Source organism: Magnolia sinica, chromosome 11 (genome assembly GCF_029962835.1).
Source record: "Magnolia sinica isolate HGM2019 chromosome 11, MsV1, whole genome shotgun sequence".
In the NCBI taxonomy this organism is placed as follows: domain Eukaryota; kingdom Viridiplantae; phylum Streptophyta; class Magnoliopsida; order Magnoliales; family Magnoliaceae; genus Magnolia; species Magnolia sinica.
This window is the reverse complement of record NC_080583.1, coordinates 1,886,802-1,908,107: the sequence shown is the minus strand read 5'-3', so window position 1 is coordinate 1,908,107 and position 21,306 is coordinate 1,886,802. Positions and strand designations below refer to the sequence as shown.

Here is a 21,306-nt window from a genome sequence, read left to right as displayed (position 1 = left end):
CAATACCTAAATCCCAAGCACATGAGATAAAATTTGTATATTATCATAATATACAAGTAAATACTCAATCCTGCAAAGCTATGTACATACAAAATAAAGGAGGACAACTACTAATTTCTAAACTTAATTAAACAACATTGTCTCATACCATCCACAACTTAAACAACTATTTAAATTAAGTAACTTAATTTATTACATTAACATTGAAATTTCAAATTAAACTGAATGCAACTAATAATAAAGACATGCTTGCTTGAACTATTCTAACTAGGAACCTGTACGGTTTAAATTAACGCGAGTATAATGACTTAGTAGGATTTTCTCATACGCAAATATGAAGTTCTAGATTTTTATGTCTTTTAAGTAATATTTGAAATAAGAATAACAACATAATTATGATAGCATCGAGTAAAAGGAATGTCAGTTTCGACTCTTGTGGCGAATCATCCCAAACTCTATTTTTCTTTGTTAACTTTTTCTTCGACTCCACCTTGGAGGGAGCCTTACTAACTATTGTATCTATTTTCTTCCCTGCTTTTGACCACAACTTTTGAAGCTTACTTACATCAAAAGCCCCGACCTCTGAGCTGTTATTCTCTTTACTCTTAACAACATCAGCTGCACGAGATCCTTTGATCCCGGCTTCATGTCCGTTAGAATAATTACTGTTCTCTAATCCACAACCTTTTGTCGAATCATCATCTGAGCCGTCCTTGCTGGATCCACCACTGCTCTTTTGTTTCGCATTGCCCTATGATCCGGCCTTCTTGACTGCGATCTGCTTCGCGGGCCTTGCCGCCTGCTTTGACTTCTTCATCTCTTCCGCCCTAGCCTCTGCCTCCTTCTGCAACTGTCGGAAGACGTCATCGAAATCATCATTAGCTGTACTCTTCAGATTGTAGATCTGTGAAAACTCATGCTTCACCATGGAGAGAAGATTGTCGACATAGAGGAGATGGAGTATCCTTTGATAAACGACGACGAAGATGAGGCTGAGATCGTTATGGAAGGTCCATTTGAGAGTGTACGCAGCATCGAGGGCATCGTAATTGTACGACATGTCGTCGGATCGCTCCTCCAAGAGGCAAGACCGGATCAAGGTGTCGATCGAGGACCCTTCAAGGGTGTTTTTGAGCGCCTTGCATGTCCAGAGGATCAAACCACCCCGTGTAAATATCATCAATTGCTCCAACATCTCTGAAAAGAATCCCCCCAAAATCAGATCTCGAAAGAGATTGAGGGCTTTGAAAGCCAAAAATCACCGAAAAGATTCTTTAAAAAAGAAGAAGAAGAAGAAGAAGAAAATATCAGCAATTTCTCAAACCAAATCTAGTGAATTGAAATTCAACAACAGAAATGATGAAAGGGGGAATTGTGAAATAAATTCAGATGTGTATTCGATCAAAGAGATTGGAATATGATTCTAAGATTAAAATAAAGACAAATTACCGAAAAAGAAAAGGAGAATTGAAATCGATTAAACCCTAATAGCTCCAAAAATCGTAAAGGAAAGGAAGCAAAAATACAAGTTTTGGATGGAGCTGGTATTTGTGTTTTCTCTTCATACAAGTCTACGTAACTTTATGAACACGTTGGATGGAAAATAAACATGACGGTGGGCCCTACGAAAGTTTCAACGATGAGAATCGTTATCACCGCTGCTTCTTATGGTGTGGTCCACTTGATCCTTGGATTTGCCTCATTTTTGGTCTTGTATCCTAAAATTATAGGAAAAAATGGATGGAAAGCGTGGATAAGACCCATACTTCATGGTGGCCACTCAACGATTGGTGCCATTACTAGCTGGATACGGCCAGTTGGATGCAATTCGAGTCCTTTCGAATTCCGCCACATTAAAAGGAGGAGTGGATTAGCTCGAAGCGGATTTCCCGTGTAAGCCTTTTGCATGAAGTTCCTACGCCCGAAATCTAGGTGGGGCCATCGTTATATTTGGGAGAAATCTTCCCCTTCCATCCATTTCGTGAGCTAATTTTGGGACTTGAGACCAAAATAAAAAGGATCCAAGACTCAAGTGGGCCACACTAAGGGAAAAGGTGGGTAGGGAAATTCCTACCGTTGAAACCTCCCTAGGGTCGACAATAATGTTTACATGCCATCCACTCCATTCATAACATCATTCCTACCGAGATGAAATAAAACCACAAATATTATCTTGATTCAAAACTTCTGGCCCCACGAATATTTAAACTGTGGACATTCAATCATCACGTTTTAAGTGTACTTGAGTATTGAATCCAGCTCATTTTTTGCCCCCCGTGTCCTAACATGATCTCAAAAAAAAGGATGGATGGGGTGGATTTCTCGCAAACATCACGGTGGACCCCACATAGGTTCTAGCACGGGAACTTCGTGCGGAAGGCTTTGGCAGGAAATCCCGAAAACAGATTGCTAGCTATCCCTCTAGCGAATGGCTAGTGGTCGATGCTGTGTGACCATGATGTGTGTGTTTCATCCATGCCATCCACCCATTCTTTCATATCATTTTATGGTATGAGTCCAAAAATGAGGTTTATCCAAATCTCAAGTGAACCTCACAGTGTTGATTGGACGCTTACCATTAAAAAATTTATTGGGGGCCACACAAGTTTTGAATCAAGCTGATATATATTTTTTCCCTTCATCTAAGTGTGTATGACCTAATCAATAGGTTAGATGTCAAATAACCATTACAGTGGGCCTTATGAGGTTTTTAGTGGTGGACGTTCAATCAAAACAGTTTCTCCATGGTCCACCTGAGATTTAGATCTACCTCATTTTTGGGATCGAGCCTTAAAATTATCTTTCCAAATGGATGGACGGATGGATGAAACACATACATCATGGTAGGTCCACATAGCACCGACCAGTAGCCACCTGCCTGGCAGCGTAACTGGCCAAACCACGTCTCCGGATTAGCTGCCGATCGGACGCAGATTGGATACTGACGGTTGAGTAGTGAGACTCTAAAGTGACATCGCCAAGTTCCGTGGGCCCTACCATGATGTATGTGTTGTACCACACTGTCCGTACATTTGGAGAGATCATTTTAGAGCATGGTCCAAAGAATGAGGCAGATCCAAGGCTGGAGTGGACCCCACCACAGAAAACAGTGGGGAGAGTGACGTCCACCATTGAAACCTTCCAAAGGTCCACCATAGTGTTTATTTGATATCCAACCTGTTCATGTGTTGATGCAGACACGAAAGAAAGGGAAACACAAGTATTAGCTTGATCGAAAACTTTTGTGGCCCTTATAACTTTTTAATGGCGGGCGTCACTCTCCCCCACTGTTTTCTTTGGTGGAGTCCTCTCGAGCTTTGGATCTGACTCATTCTTTGGATCACCCCCTAATATGATTTCTCCGAATGGATGGACGGTGTGGATACAAAACATACATCATGGTAGGCCCACAGAACTTGGTGATATCACTTCAGCAGTGAGAGTCTCGCTGCTCAATCTGTCAGTAGCTAATCCACGTCCCTGCTGTACCACACACGAGGGGAAACAGACTAGCTACTCCCCCGCCATTAGTCATGTGGGCCACACTATGAAGTATGTCTTTTATCCATGCTGTTAATCAATTTTTTTAGATCATTTTAAGGCTTAATACCAAAAATGAGACTAATATAAATCTAAGCTGGACCACACCACAGGAAAACAATACTGATTGGATATCCACCATTAAAATCCTCCAAAGGCCCACTGTACTGTTTATTTGACATCCAATCTGTTGATTAGGTCATACAGACCTAGATGAAGGGAAAAAACAAAAATCAGCTTGATCCAAAACTTTTATAGCCTCAAAAAGTTTTTAACGGTCGACGTTCATTCAACATTGTTTCTTGTAATGTGGTCCCCTTGAGATTGGAATATACCATTTTTTGGCTCATACCATAAAAGTATCTAGAAAAATAGATGGACTGCATGGATGAAACACATACATCAAGGTGAGGTCCACAAAGCATCGACCACTGGCCATTGTCTAATGGCCGGGGGAGCAACTAATCCATTTCTATTCAGCAAATGGTTAAGATCTTTTAATATAGGTGATTTATTGCTCATCCACCTAGTAGGCCCATCAGATCAACAGTCTAGATGACCAATCAATAGGTCCCCGCTTATCATATAAAGCATGCACGAGTACACAAAATTGACGTTTGTCCTCGAGCCACTCCCAATCCTCACACTTTTAGTGGCAGTTATCATCGCACCTAAAAGTTATGAAGTATAGGACCATAACTCCCATTGGCCAATAAAAGTTTGTATTTGTTTAAGCTTAACATTTAAGGTGGTGATAAACCCCACCACTATAAGATGACTAATGACGGTCTCTAATGCAGACAGTCTTTAACCGTCTCAGATGACCACTAGAAGACGGCTAATGACCGTCTCTAATGCAGACAGTCTTTGACCGTCTCAAATGATCACTAATAAGACGGCTAATGACCATATCTAATGCAGACGGTCTTTGACCGTCTCAGATGACTGCTATAAGATCGCTGCCGTCTCAAATGCAGACAGTCTTTGACTGTCTCAGATAACTGCATATAAGATAGCTAAGGACCGTCTTTAATTCTAGATGGTTGATAGCCGTCTTTTCTTAGAAGTTATTTACGGATTCTGGCCGTCTTAAATGATTTGTGAACGTTCAACAATCATAAGATGATTTTACTTCGAATTAAAGATGGTTAAGAGTCATCTCAAATTTTAGACATGGTTAAGAGCTGTATTTAAACTAAGGGATTTTGCAGACGGTCCACAACCGCCTCAAAATTCATTTTATTTTTTCCTTTTTCACTTGGTGAGAACCGTTTTTTCATTAATTTTTTTTTTCTTAAATATAGTACTGTTTGCATCCTTGAACATACCAAATGGGGACCATGTAAATCTTTGTGCAGAGGTTTGCATATTTTCTCTATTTTCATTTTTTTTTTTCAATATTATAGTATGTGGTCGAGAAGGACCCGCTACATGTGCCAGTGTGTTAGAGAAGTAAAATATCAAGGCATCCATTAGAAGACTATCAGTATGTTGATTTCCTATACAAAGAATCATATCACTAATCAGATGTCTCACAACTAAATAAGTACAAGGCTGACAAAAAATGGCTGAAATTTCTCACCCATTTATTTATTTGTAATATGATGGCACACTAACTTAGTCTATTACCTTTATTTTAGAGTAAAAGCATCTTATATCCTCATGATGGATGTCTTGGATATTGCACCTGTCTCTGTCTATCATGCTAGCATGTGTAGCTTGTGCATTACTGACTTGTATCTGTGTGTGGAAGATTTGAAAAAGAAAAAACCATTCCTTAGCTGTTAGGAAATGATAAAGGAAATGATAAAGGCACAATTTTCCTTCATTCATTTCATTTAATCATTACCGTGTTGATAGGTTTTTTTCTGTCACATTTAATTACATTGTAGTGCACCTTGCTCTGTCTTTATTATTGAAAGAGGAATAAAAGAAGATAAAAATAAGAAATAAGAGTATATAAATAGCATACAGACATGAGAAATGCTCACGTCCAATCAGTTGGACTATAAGTTGCAATCCACCCGATGGATAACCATCAGTATGTCTTGGGCTAGCAACATCCAGTAGGTTGGGCCCACCACGAGTATCACCTTTTGCAAAAATGAACTCTACCCATTTATCAGGCAACCAACTCTTATGAGGCCCATTTGTCCATCCAAACTGTGCTGGTGGCCACCATACATCCCAATAATTATCCCTATCAAAGACTTGAATCCAGATCTTCTACTTGCCACGAGCAGGAAAATCCTGCTTTCCTACATTGTGATTGGTTCGCATCATTACTGATTTTATCATCACTGCTACATTCAGGGCCTATTTGGACAATGGTATCAAGTTGTATTAAATGGGATTGCATTACTAATCCCATTTTGAAATTGGGAATGGCATGTTTGGAAGGAGTGTGAGATGGGATTAAAATTAACTTTGTAGGCTTTGGAAAATGAGCCTTGTGTCAGAAAGTGTGAGATGGGATTACTAATCCCATAGATGATGGATTTTTGCTTCATCAAGGTTCAATCCAAATGCAATTTGAAAGTATATCATGGGATTTATTTTTTAATGCATACATTCCAAACATAGTATTAGAAAACACAAGATACACCTAATCCAAAAACAATACTATACACATGCATTTATCGTAACTTTTACCATTCCATCCACCTTAATCCAACCTAATGCAGCTGGCCAAACAGGCCCTAAATGCAGTGTGTGAAAATGTAGTCCAATTAGATTGCGACAAGCAGGATTTTCCACCACAGCTTTTATATTGTGGGAACTCTGGTGTTCTCAAAACGGGGCTTTTTTCAATGGCAGATTGATGAACAACCGGTCAGTCATAGCTAAAGTCTCCTGCTGGCTGTCATGCGCCAGGGAGGAGGTTGTCAGGAATAGGTTCTCCCAATGACTCCAACTGTGGACAGGCTTAAAAATACATGTTTAAAGCAAATGACACAAGCGGTCATCTGCTAGCAGAAACCACCTACAGGCTGGGTAAAGGTAAATGTGGACGGATCCTCTAGAGGCAACCCGGGCTTGGCAGGGGCCGACGAAATTTGCAGAAACGACAAGGGGGATTTTATTTTTGGTTTCGCTTATGGTTATGGTAGTTCGATGACGAACACTGGCACTGAGTTCAAGGTGGTTCACGACGGAATTCTCTTGTGCTTGGAAAGAGGTTTCTCCCAAATCATTGTGGAGTCGGATTCAAAACTAGTGATTAAAGTTTTCAAAGATGGGGCCAAGAGTGGCTGGGTTTGGAAAGGTTAGAGAACCCTTACAGATAGGCTCCGGGGTCTCGCAACGGTGAATTTCATGCACATCTTTAGGGAGGGGAATGACACAACTGATGCTCTTGCTCGGATGGGCAACTTTTCCCAATCTTAGTTATATTTCTTCAATTCTGTAGATCTTCCTAGACAGGCGAGGGGAGTCCTTTTCCTGGACAAGGTGGGGCTCAGAGTCAGAAGGGAGAGGAAGATCTCCTCTGAGTTTTTGTAATTTTCTGGTGGTTCTTTAGATTGACCTTTACGATAGGTCTTCTTGTGGTCCTTTTTTTCCAAGGAAGACCCAAATCTCTGTAATTTTGTCCAGATATGAATATAACAATCCTATTTTTTTTATTAAAAAAAAAGCAGGATTTTCCACCCTATGACAAGAAGAAGATTCGGATTCCAAAGACTCAAGTGGGACAAGCTACATAGAACAATGCATCACTAAACTTGGATTGGACAGTTACCCTATGTCTCGGTGATGCGGTGGAATTTGATTGGACAGTAGATCTATGTTAAATAGAGGGGTACGCAAAACATGTCTGAAACTTGTTTGAATACATACCAAATAGCGACACATCTTTCATCACCATGACACTATTATATCATAGTATATTGTTATTATAATTATTATTGATTGAAATGAGGGAGCCGTGTCTATGCCCACGGAGACTAAAAATAAAAATTAAAATGCATACATCATCCCTACTTACGGGTGTAGAATATATGAAAACAATTGGACAATTGCATGATGGGTGTGCTGATAACATCTCCTTACTGTAGACCACATGTAATCAGGATGTGTGAAGAAAATTGTTACTGTTGAGATCATCACACATACCAACCTTTTTGTTTAAAATTATCTTGTTATCAACGAAAGAAGATGGTTGTCCCCCCTTTTACACTGAGTAAAAAAGAATGAGATATGAGTGTTGAGGGTCAAATATTGCATATTAAACCCGAATTATTACCCGATTTTATGAACATGATAATGCTTAATGTCCTATTTTAATCGTATTTTTGTTGCAAGGTGAACTTAAAGAGCTTGGACTGAAAAAGGTATTAAAAGCATGAATTTAACGTTTTAAAATCACCAAGGCAAGGGACGGACCCCAGGGGACCAAGATAGAGGAATTTACACGATAAAGATCCTAGAAGATCAAGTGATTGGGTTTAAACAGGCCTGAAAGTTATTCAGAATTCAAGATCACAGGGTTCCCACCATTCATTCAGCTCGAAACTTTATATCTGGCCTGAAGACCATAAATTAACTATACACGTCAAAATTCAGCCCTTGGATCAGTGTATAAGTGACCTGATAGACAAGATCAAATAATAACTATTAAAAGAGCATCTTAGTCATCCTTGAGAGATTGGGGCCCAAACTTGACCGATGAAAAGAGCACAAAAAATGAGGAATACCTGATCAATATCAAGGAAATCGGATGGTGCATTCAAACATAACGCACTTCGGACGGTGGCTAGAATGATGGAAAATCTGTAAATATAAGGAACTCAATATGCATGCACGTAAGTGTCCATATGCATACACTTAAGTGATAGGAGGTTTGCTTTAACGGTGGGTATTGCCTCATCACAGGTGGATGGTGTGGCCCACCCAGAGTTCGGATCTATTTCAAACTTTGACCCATGGGCTTACATGTTATTGAGAAGATGATGAGTGGAATAGATCTCTGAGAATGTCATCAGAAGTAAGCTTCACCTAGTTTTGGAACAAAACATCCAAATAGCGCCCTTTTGCTCAAAACGTCCAGTGACGGACGTGCTTCCGATTGGGTTTTGACAGTGGGCCCCACCCATCATCCATTTCGATGATCGGGACTGTCTATTGTGTCCAGAGGGGAGGGGGGGCATGACTCGCTCCTAGGTGTCCCTTTGGCCTTTTGCAAATGTATACACGTGGATTGCTAGAAAGCGCAAGATGGACGGCGAGTTGAATTGCTACATGTGATCCTTGGCACCCTAGTTACCACCTTTAATTTATTAGTTTTTAATTAATCCATTCACAATTACTCTATAAGTTTTACCTGATTTAGATCACATCTTCGCCTAGTTCTAGTTCAAGTTATTTTCAGATTACATACAAGGTACAGTCTCAGTGGATTCGACCTCAGTCTTACCGAGTTTATTACTACATCACAACCCTATACTTGGGGTGTGAATAAGTTCTTGGCACTGTTTCCGGAGATTGACGGTTACGTTTTCTGAAATTAACTAGTTTATATTAGTTTAAGATTAGGATTTTTCTAATTTTAAGTTAAAATTTTTTCTGTTTGATTTTTACAAACTAACCTGTTTTCCTATTTTGTAGGATCCTGACATACACTTCTAATTCGGTAATTTCTTTCTAATTTCTCTACTTTTTCTATTTTTAGAATTAGGGTTTTAGTTTTAAAATTTTTCTAATTCTAGGCTTTCTTTTTTAGAAATTTTCTATTTTCTAATTTTAGATTTAGATTCTTCCTTTAAGTAACTTTCTATTTTCTAGTTTTAGAAAATTTTTCCTTTTTAGAAACTAACATTACTTTCTAATTCTAGGTTTAGAACTTTTCTAATTTATTTTTAGAAACTAACTCATCTTTCTATTATTTTCTATTTTTAGAAATTTTCTAATTCTAGAATTTCTTTTAATTTTAAAAACTAAATTAGCTTCTAGGTTTAGGAAACTTTCCTTTTTAGAAACTAACTTTCTATTTCTATTTTAAGAACTTTCTGACTTTAGACTTTTAGAAATTAATCTTTTTTGTTTTCTTTTGCAGGATTTTAATATAGGAACTTCTAATTTGGTAACTTCCTTCCAACTTCTCCTCCTCTTACTTTCCATACTGCTGTAGGACTTTTTCTTTTATTTTTCTTAGGATTATATTCAAAGTTAGGGGTCTCACCATGTATATGCATGAGTAGGAACGTCAATATGCTGAGATAGCTTTTGAGCATACGAAAAAGTGTGAAGGGATGTATGATGATTATGATAGAAATCAACCTATGTCTCAGAATTTTCCTGAAACAATCATCGAGAACCAACTAGAGTATAGCCCTCCATCGATTAAGAAGTCCTTACCCGATCATATATGGAAAAATAATTACACCCCACGGACAGTACGTAAGTGTTGGGGTTATCATAACTATGAGAGTGAGAATTATTATTACTCATTCGATAAAAAGAAAACAATGCGTGATTATATTATGAGTGATAATAAGTATTACCAACCATCAGATTCTCCCACCTATGATCCGTATGACTATAATCAGTGGAAACATCAATGTTGGGAAGATGAACCAACAATATATCATAATGATAATTCTCTTGGGTCTTCTACCTTTGAAAACCAATCAGAAACAATCCAAAAGGATTCACTTTAGAAACTCATGAAAGCACAAGAGCAGTTCAATCAATTTGTCATACAATCATGTGAATTGCTCAAATCCTCAATTCCAATAATTCAGTCACACCTTATGGAGAAGGAAGAGGCTAGGTTACCCCAGCCTCATCCCAATTTAGAAGCACAATGTGAAGAAAGTGATCATAACTCACTTATGGAAGAAATTGAAATTACGAATGAGGAGTTGGATTCCATTAATGAGCATATGGTTCAATTTCTCGATAAGTCAATCTTGATGATCGTCCAAAGGAATAATCATGAGACGTGGGTATCTTTTAAATACAATGATAATGACACAATTCACTCATATGACACACTTGATTTCAATGATGAGGAAGAGGTTAGTTTATTCGAACCTCAACTCATTTTAGGTATAGAATGTAAGGAATGTGATCCCATCCCAATTGCATACTGCACTGAATTGGACGATAATGAGTATTGGGATTCAATCTCAAGTGTGGCCCCTGCTAATGATCAAGAGGTGCAGGAATATGCCAACCATAGTGATCTACTTCACCTGTTTAATATGACTGATTTAAATATGGAGGATGAACCACTTTCAACTAACCCTTCCAACCTTTGTGATGCATGTTTGGACCACTCTCCTGAATTGAATGATGATATGATTCGAGAGATGGACGATTTGCTCGATATGACTCTGGAATTTGAAACCACCCAGTTGAGGCCACAATCTGAGCTACACACTCTTTAGACGATTCAATGCCTCCACTGAGAAGCTTCAATGACCAGAGTCTTCACATCAATTCTTGTCTTTTTTATTTTCAATCTGACTATGCAGGGCAAGAGCAAGAGAGCATGCGTCCATCTACTTTCAAGGACAATGGATTCCTTGGGTAGATCATCACAAGTTTCAATGTGAAAAATAAGTCACTCTCAGCCGAATTTTTTAACTCTTTGAATGAATGCTTGACACACTTTGCGGATCCCGATGATCCTATGATAAAAGCAAAAGTGGATTCCGTGCAAGACAATATCTCGGTAGTTGTCATGGACTGAGAAAACCCGTATTTTGAAGCCCCTCCTTCCCCAGATCTGGAATGTTTACCATTAAAGGAGGAGGAGCTGACAATGGAACTGAAGTCTGGAACTGCGGAATGTGTTGAAACTACATCACTTCCTGAAATTTTTTTTAAATTTTATCTACCTGTAGTCTCTGATTCACCATGAGATACTAACTTTAAAACTTTTTCTGACATAGGTGAATCATATATACTTTGGATACCTCAAGCGAATCAACGACAAATCTTTGATGAGGTACATAAGTTTCTCTGAAAATTCTTGCTTGAAGGCATCCAAGCCTATTGCGAAAAAGGGCTTTTGGATGATCCTTTTGAGAAACCTACTGAGAAATTTACCTAGATATTGGCCGGAAGAGGAACCTTGCGACATGACTGAGTAGCTTTTTCCCTGTTTTTATAGGACTAGGGTAGTTTTCTTTATGTCGTTCTAGGATAATCGGCTTTATGCTGTTAGGTTAGTTTGCTTTCTAAGTTGTATTATGATAGTTTGCTTTTGTTGGTTTCACTCTTGTGCTGACCCGCTCTCACGCTGATATCTCTTTAGAAAGGCCGTTCAATTTCCTCGTTAGGTACTATCTTTCCATCATTTCTCTTTTACTTTCGTTGTCCCATATGCATTGCATGCTTATTCATTTACATTGAGGACAATGTAAATTTTAGGTTGGGGATGAGAGATTAGGTTACCCAATCAGTGCTTTCTTAGTTTTGAGCAAAAATTGTGAAAAATTTTAAAATTTTTTTGGACTTTCTTGTGAATTCGAAGTGATTTCAAAGGATAGTCGTGATTTAAGAAGTATAAGATACGGAATGTTGGTGATTTACGACTCTTGGATTTAGTTATCTGTTAGATTTCACAGTTATGTTCAAATTATTAATCCATGATTAGAAGTTGTAAACATTGATTGAGTCATAATTTCATATGTCACATCTCACTTACACATTGAGGTTTCAGTTCAATATTAAAGGATTAACTTGGTAATCACTAAGCATAAAAGGAACCAACCAGAGAAAATTGAAAGGATTGGGCGAATGGTCTTCACCATAGGTTTGCTCCCTATAGGTGAAGGTCTGATTCCCCAAGATTGATATTCAGAAAGGGCTACGTGAATGGTCTTCACTATAGGTTTACTACCTATAGGTGAAGATTTAATTCCCCTCCTTGGCGTTATTTTTAATGGAAAAATCAAAAGTTGGTAGAATGAAAGGATGATCTGTGAGGCAAGTCTTGGTTTAGGTATGGTTATCCTGAATGCCCTTCTGATCATCAATGTTATCATGAAATTGACGATTGGATCTCTTAATGATGATAAGCCGAGATTACACTATACACCCATGGAACTCAATGTTTAGAATTTTTCTAATTGATGGATTAATACTTTGAACTTGATTATGAAGTTTACCATGCGCTTGAGTCCAGGAGAAAGCAATGCCCAACATTCATGAATCTTAGAATTTTAGTATCTGAATTGTTTTTCAAAAATCACTCGAAGTTGTAGGAATTGTCCTGTAATTCTCAACTTATTTTTTGTATACTTTGCTCGGGACTAGGAAAATGCTGGTTGGGAGTTGTGTTCAAGGTCAAATATTGCATATTAGACCCCAATTATTACCCGATTTTACGAACATGATAATGTTTAATGTCTTATTTTAATCGTATTTTTGGTTGCAATGTGAATTTAAAAAGCTTGGACTGAAAAAGGTATTAAAAACATGGATTTAATGCTCTAAAATCCCCAAGGCAAAGGACGGACCCCAGGGGACCAAGATTGAGAAATTTACAAGTTAAAGATCCAAGAAGATCAAGTGATTGGGTTTAAACGAGCTTGAAAGTCGTTCAGAATGTAAGATCACAGGGTTCCTACCATTCGTTCTGCTCGAAACTTTATATCTGGCCTGAGGACCATAAATTAACCATGCACATCAAAATTTAGCCCTTGTATCAATGTATAAGTGACCCGATGGGTAAGATCAGACAATAACCATTAAAAGAGCATCTTAGTCATCCTTGAGAGATTAGGGCCCAAACTTGACCAATGAAAAGAGTACGAAAAATGAGAAATACCTGATCAATTTCAAGGAAATCAGATGGTGCATTCAAACATAACGCACTTCGGACGGTGGCTAGAATGATGGCAAATCTGTAAATATAAGGAACTCTATATGCATGCACGTAAGAGAGAAGAGGTTTGCTTCAATGGTGGGTATTGCCTTATCACAGGTGGATGGTGTGGCCCACCTAGAGTTCGGATCTACTTCATACTTTGACCCATTAGTTTACACGTTACTAAGAAGATGATGAGCGGAATAGATCTCCGAGAATGTCATCAGAAGTGGGCCTCACCTATTTTTTTTAACAAAACATCCAAATAGCGCCCTTCTCGTGCAAAACGTCCAATGATGGACTTCCGATTAGGTTTTGACAGTGGGCCTCACCCATCATCCATTTCGATGATCAGGACCGTCCATTGTGTCCAGAGGGGGGGCATGACCCTCTCCTAAGTGTCCCTTTGGCCCCTTGCAAATGTACACACGTGAATCGTCAGAAAATGCAAGATGAACGACGAGTTGAATTGCTACAAATGATTCTTGGCACCCTAGTTACCACCTTTAATTTATTAGCTTTTAATTAATCCATTCACAATTACTCTATAAGTTTAACCTGATTTAGATCACATCTTCTCATAGTTCTAGTTCAAGTTATTTTCAGATTGCATATAAGGTACAGTCCTTGTGGATTCGACCTCGGTCTTACCGAGTTTATTACTACGTCACAACCCTATACTTGGGTGAGAACAATGAGTGATCCATTGCTCTTTGACCACTGTATGTAGGTTACAGTTTTGCTAGTTGAGTCAGTCCACTAATCATCTTATCTGTGGCCTGGTAAATGGATGGTTACCAAAAAAAGGCCGACTAGTACTGGATGGGTCTGATCATCTGATCAGTGTGATTTTTGCACTAACCCATGAAATGTTAGCCCATGATTGGGAACCGAGCTGTTGATTTGAGGGCTCTCATCATGGGTAGATCATGCCCCAAAATCTACCAAATTACAAGATTCCCATGTCCAATCTCTTATCTTATTTTCCATTGAAATGGACAAACCAATCACTGATGCCACATCTACAGATTAGGTACTAAACATCTACCTTCATAAGAATCATGGAGCTTCACCTATTATTATTATTATTATTATCATCATTATTATGATCATCATCATCATCATATTATTATTATTATTATTATCACCACTACTACTAACAGAACTAATATCAAATTTTCATTAAGGTCCCACACTAGCATCGCTTTAGCTGCTTTACATGTCCCTTTTTTTTTCTTCCTTCTATTCCTTTCTTTTCTTTCACATGTTCTGTTTTTTCCCCTCTTGAGAGTGATGCAATCCCATTAACAAAGCTTCCTGGATTGTCTTTAGATTAGTGGACTGCACCCACTGTCAGTTGAAAGACGACTGGCAGAACCTACAGAGTTTTACACACGGCTATCACCTTATCCAAACCTATAGAACTGTAGAAAGAAGAGCGCAGGGCCTAACGCCAACGTAGTCAACACAATTCTTTTTAGTTCAACACTAGTTATCTTTTTAGTTCAACAATTGCGGGCCTCCGTACCGGGCCTACCCTGGCCCATGCCATTGACACCCCTGTTTAACAGCGTCACTGCGTCAGTGAGACAACGACCTTTTGAGATTACGTTCATTCTCCATATGGGAGCGGATTATGTAAGGCCCTTAGAGTGGGGCCCACCTTGATGTATTTATTTTATATCCACTCCGTTCATCCGTTTTTCCAGATAACTTATGCCATGAATAAAAAATTTAAGAAAATCCAAATCTCACGTGTACCATATTATAAGAAACAGTGGTGATTGAACTCTTTATCATTAAAAACTTTCTAATGTCCACCGTAATATTTATATAATCTCTATTTTCCATCCAACCTGTTGATAAGGTCAAAAAACATGGATTAAAGAATAAATAAATAAATATCAGCTTGATACAAACCTTTATTGTCCATTAATTGTCAATGACCAAATGTTTCTACATGAGAATTTGATCTGCTTCATTTTTAGGCTCATGCCTTAAACTGATATGTAAAAACGCATGGAAAGTGTGGATATAGAATATATTCATCAAGTGAGCCCCATAGGAAGTGCTTCACCGTCCTCGGTAGTACAAGTGTGGATAATGAAAGCTTTCTGTGGTCTCAAATGATTTATGTGTCCTATCCATGCCATCCATCCATTTTTCCAGTCAATATTATGGCATGAAACTAAAAACGATGAAGATCCAAAACTCATATAGAACACACCACAAGATAAAGTGGTGATTGAACAATCACCATTAAAAACTTCTTAAGGCTACGAAAGTTTTGGATTAAGCTTATATTTGTGTTTTCTCTTCATTTAGGTGTGCGTTGCCTAACAGGTCGGATGACAACTAAACATTACAGCGAGCTCTAGGAAGTTTTTAATGGTGGCCATTCAATCTCCACTATTTTCTTATGGTGTGGTCCAGTACTTCAGATTTTGATCACCCTCATTTTGGAGATCATGCTTTATAATGACATGGAAAAAACGAAAGGATAGCGTGGATAGGACACAGACATTATGGCCGGCCCACATAGAATTGTGAGTAACCACCTTGATACTCACTCTGTCAGTACGCAATCCAATCCGTGTCTGATTGGGTACTAACACATCGGCTAGGGCTGAAAGTTGGGCGGGTTCAACCCGTGACCGACCCGACATTGGGTTGGGCTTGGGCAGGATGTATCGGGTTTGGTCTCGGGCTTGGGCCATACAAATACCAACCCAATAAAACTTAGGTTGGGTTCAGGTTGAGGTCTTGGGTTGCCTGATCCAATCCGAACCCATTGAATATATAAATTCTTTATAAATTAATTATAGTTGAGTGCAGATCGTCTATGTTGAAGGCACGTGAAATTCCAATGCCGTCGTGTTTCATTACTCCACTCATTTCTGATTACTCAAGCTAACAAGGTATGCCAGATTTCTCTCTCCCAAATAGATTGCTTGATACACAATACGACTTTGAAAGGAGTATTATCCTATATTTTAACTTATTTGTTTAGAAAAAAATGAACTTCTTTACAATAAATAACTATATATATATAATTAATAAAATTATAGGTACAAAAAATACAACATGTATTGAAAATATAATAGACTAATGTAATAATGAAAGTATGAGCATATATCTACCTGACCAACCCGGCCAACCCGACTGAGCCCGCTTGGGTTGGGCTTAGGTTGAGAATTCTCAAACCCGAGATTGGGTTGGGTTGGGTTGGGTTAGGGTTGAGGTACAGAAACCTTGGGTTGGGCTAGGGTTGACCACCAACTCGACCCAATCCGCCTGACTTTTAGCCCTAACATGAATGCTGACTTAGGCCCCGTTTGTTAAATCTGGAGTCTAAAGACTGAATCTAAAATCTGAAGCTTGAATGTGAAATCTAAAGCCTAAATTTGAAATTTGAAGTAAAAAAAAAACTTATTTGATAATTATGGCCGATGTCTAAAAATTAAGTACTAAATCTTAAATAAACTGTTTGTTAACAAACATTTTAAATGTTTAAAATATGTTAATTTGGCACATTTGTCCCTATATCTCATTTGGAAATGTTTTACATTATAAAGAAATTATTTTTTATTAAAAGAAAATAAAATCATTATATTTAATTTAAATAAATTAAAATACTTAATAAAAAACTAAAATATCATCATAAGGCCCTCAATTCCTCTTAGCGGGAAGATTGTCACTATGTGTTGTATAGGATTGAACACCAGTAGCAACAAAACCTTCAAATAAGCCCACCTTATATTTATATGCTATCCAAACCGTTTATAAGGCCATTCCCAATTGGATGAAGTGAAAACATATTGATCCAAAACTTCTGTGGCCTATTTAAGTTTATTTTCCATCCAATATGTTCATAAGGTCACAAATACTTGTATGAAGAGGGAAAAAAAAAACTAAATTGATCTAAAACTTCTATGACCCCAAAAAGGGTTTCAATGGTAGATGTTCAATCCCACTTCTGTGACCCCAAAAAGGATTTCAATGGTAGACGTTCAATCCTCCACCGCTTTTTACAACTTATTTTTCGTCTCAAGCTGTAATTTGTACGAGCTCACCAAATGGATGAATGGTTTGGATAAAACACATACCTCATGATGGGACCCACAGAACTTGCTGATGTCAATACAGCAGCTATATAGCTGGTGTGAGGTACACCAACCAATCCGCATCCAGTTGACCTCCCACAAAAAAACAGTGGCCAAATTGATGCCTACCATTGAAACCCTTCCTAAGGCTCACCGTGATTTTTATTTGAAATCCAAATCCAACCTGTTCACAAGTTAACACGGACATGAAAGAAGGGAAAAAACAAATATCAGCTTGATCAAAAACTTTTGTAGCCTATTTAAGTTTTTAATGGTGGGTATCACTCTCCCCACTGTTTTTTGTGGTGAGGTCCACTGGAGGTTTGGATTTGACTCATTCTTTGGATCTTTACCTAAAATTATATTTCCAAATGAATGGACGGCATGAGTACAAAACATACATCATGATGGGGCCCACATAACTTGGTGAGTCTCACTACTCAACTCTTGTCAGTATCCAATCCGTGTCTGCGGAAACAGATTGGCTACTCCCCTGCCACCAGCTAATGGCTGATGGTTGGTGCTATGTGGGCCCCACCATGATGTGTGTTTCATCCATGCATGCCGTCCATCTATGTTTATAGATCATTTTATGATATGAGACCAAAAATGAGGTATATCCCAATCTCAAGTGGACCACATTACAGGAAAATAGTGTTGAATGAACGTTGACCATTAAAAACTTTTTGGGGGCCATAAAAATTTTGGATCAAGCTGATCTTTGTTTTTCCATTCATCTAGGTCTATATGACCTAATCAACAGACTGGATGTCAAATAAATAATACATTGGGCCTTAGGAGAATTTTAATGGTGGATATCCAATCACTATTGTTTTCCTGTGGTATGTTCCACCTGAGATTTATATTCCTCTCATTTTTGGTATCAAGCCCTAAAATGATCTTTAAAAATGGATGAATGGAATAGATGAAACACATACATTATGGTGGGGCATAATGAAGTTTCACAGGTTAAAAGTTGATTTTGTATTACACAAACGAGTTAAAGAGAAAAAATTGCTATAGTAATTTGAAAAGCAAAAATTTTTGTTTAATGAAAAGTTCACTGAGCGCATTCCGCGTTCCCCATTAAGCCAGACTTCTATCATGGAAAGAATTCCATGAAAAACCTTGTTTTTTTTTTTTTAAACACACACTCACACACCACCACACACTCACGCAATAGTGGAATTTCACCACCTATGGGTACTCAGAACCCTTAACCAGGTGTTGAAACTCCTGAGAGTCTACCACCGGAGTAAGAGTAAGGACCCATTCCGTGAAAAAGCACTTAGCGCTTTCCTTCTTCCGCATTAACGACTCATTAACAAACACCACTAAACACAAAACATTTTTCCAATTCCACGTTAAGCGCAAAAATTTGGCGTTAACAAACAGGCACACTTGGCTAGTGACAAATGGACGCGGATTTCCTACCAAAGCCTTTAGCAGGAAGTTCTTGTGCAAGGATGCTGGCTAGGGTCCGCCGCCATGTTTTTGGAAAATCTACCCCGTTCATCCCCTGAAGCAATCATTTTAAAACAAACAACTAAAAATGAGATGGATCCAAAACTCAAGTCGGCCACACAAAAGGGAAAATAAATACCTACCGTTGAAACCTTCCTAGGCTCTACCTTGATGTTTATATGCCATCCAAACAGTTTATAAGGTCATTAACACTGGTATGAAGTGAAAATACAAAAACTTTAGCCTAAAACAAAACTTTTATGGCCATAATAATATTTCAACGGTTCTCACTGAATTCCGACTGTTTCCTCTAGTGTGGCCCAGTTTAGTTTTGGATCCACTCCATTTTTGGTCAAATCTCTTAAAATGAGCTCATAAAACTGATGAGCGGAGTAGATTTCCTACAAAAATGGCGGTGAGCCCCACCACAGGCTATAGCAGGAAATCCACATCCACCAGAGGTGACAATGAACTCCTACCGTTCAAACCTTACTTGGGCTCACTGTGATGCTTATTTGCAATTCAATCGGACTCCTAAGGTCACATAGTCACGTAGGTTTGAATAAAGGTAAAAAAAATAAATATCAGCTAGTTTTGTGACCCAAGAGGCTTGTAATGGTAGGCATTCAACTCCTGTTGTTTCCTAGCGTCCACTTGAGCACACGATCTTCCTCATTTAATCATCACCTAAAATGATTCGTGAAAGTAGATGGACAGACCAGGTAAAACATATACATTACAGTAGACCTTGTAGGACCATCCGTCTCTATCTGGGCCCGTGGGACGCCGATTGCATCCTACCCATCCGGCTCTAGCCACGAACGTGCAGATCTGTTGGGGGCACCGTGATGTCTATGTTTATACCAGCCTTTCATCCCTTTTATCATATTATTTTAAGTTATGAGCCTAGAAATAAGGCAGATCCAATGGTCAAGTGGACCACAATTGGCTTCTGCATTTAGTGCAACTTGCTTTAATGCTTTGTGCATTTAATGCAATCCAAGCTTTATTATTTGGTGTGGTTCACTTGAAGCGTTGGATTTACCTCATTTTTGGGCCATACTTGAAAATAGATGAATAACATGGATAAACAGATACACCATGGGCCTCCCATAGATCTGCCCTTTCGATGGTTAGAGCGGAACCAGGCAAAATGCAGTCAGCATCCCTTTGATCGCGATGAATTCAAATTTTGCTTCGCAAATATCCCTTTGATCACGATGAATTCAAATTTTGCTTTACAAATATTTGCGGGGCATCACAAAGATAATGGGCCTAGCCTATCATAGGATCTCAACACAAGACCCCATAACATAACCATATACAAAAGGATAAAAAAAGAAAAAGAAAAAAAAGAAGCTCCAATTAACCAAGTTTGCTGGTTAACTCGCTTGACTCGAGCTGTACAAGAACCGAGTTAGCTAGGTTAACTCGCTGGACTCGACTCGTTAAGAATTTTGTGTTTGCAGTTCAATGTAGAGCTATACATGAACCGAGTTAGCTTGGTTAACTCGCTCGACTCGACTCGAAAAAGAGCTCGATTCGACTAGTCTTGAATTGGGTTTGAGCCGAGCTGAGCTAATTTTTTTAGCTAAAAAATTTTTTGAGCAAAGTTCGAAGTAGACCAAGCTTGACTCGACTGGACTCAGAAATTGACTCGGTTCAAATCGATTCGACTCGGATCGGGTTCACTTAATATAAATAGTTAGTAAATATCTATACTTAAATATATTATATATTATTATAATATATATTGTATATTATAATATATTTTATATATTATATACATTAAAAACCCTAACATCTAAACTCGAACTCAGCTTGTAGGTTCGAACTAGAACTCGATTCGAAAGATCGAGCTCAAGCTCGGCTCGAGCTGGCCCAAGCTGTTGACTAAGCCAAGTCGAGCTGGGCCAAGATTGACTCGATTTGGCTTGTGTGCAGCTCTAGTTCATGCCAATGGGAAAGACCTTATAGACGGTTTGGATGACATATAAATAAAGCTGGGCATATCCGACCCAATCCGGTGGATTCGACCCGATCAAACCCAATTCAACCCGTTCCGAACCGAACCGATGACTTGGATCAGTGCGGATCGAGTAGGGTCATTCAGATTCGACAGTTTTTCAGATCAAGATCGGGTCGTGGTCAATCTGAATTGATCTGATCCGAAAACCCTATCCAAATGGATTTGGACCAATCCGATCCGACCCAATCCAGAGTGGTTCTTATCAATACTTCTACTTTTTCCTGTGGTATGGTCCACTTGAGCTTTGGATATGCATCAATTTTGGGTTCAACCACTAAAATGATCTGGAAAAACAAATGGATAGCATGGATAAACCACATGCATTCACGATGTGCCCCAACAGAGTTTACTCA

General features: G+C 38.5%; 1 protein-coding gene across 3 annotated transcripts; it reads right to left on the bottom strand.

Moving 5' to 3' along the window:
• Positions 1 to 427: 427 nt before the first annotated feature.
• Positions 428 to 20,279, bottom strand: LOC131218543 (uncharacterized). 3 transcript variants are annotated; one of them, XM_058213143.1, is made up of 2 exons: positions 20,250 to 20,279; positions 428 to 1,272 (listed from the first exon to the last, which is right to left on the bottom strand). In XM_058213143.1, the coding sequence occupies exon 2, from the start codon at positions 1,193 to 1,195 to the stop codon at positions 752 to 754; it is 444 nt and encodes a 147-aa protein (XP_058069126.1). In that variant the 5' UTR covers positions 1,196 to 1,272; positions 20,250 to 20,279; the 3' UTR covers positions 428 to 751. The 3 variants fall into 3 exon arrangements, with proteins under 3 accessions (XP_058069126.1, XP_058069127.1, XP_058069128.1); XM_058213144.1 differs by lacking the exon at positions 20,250 to 20,279 and adding an exon at positions 1,450 to 1,533; XM_058213145.1 differs by lacking the exon at positions 20,250 to 20,279 and adding an exon at positions 1,450 to 1,533 and having other exon boundaries at positions 428 to 1,197.
• Between the last annotated feature and the right edge of the window lie 1,027 nt (positions 20,280 to 21,306).

Coding starts and splice junctions, on each gene's coding strand:
- LOC131218543 (XM_058213143.1), bottom strand. CDS start 1,195: ATGTTGGAGCAATTGATGATATTTACACGGGGTGGTTTGATCCTCTGG.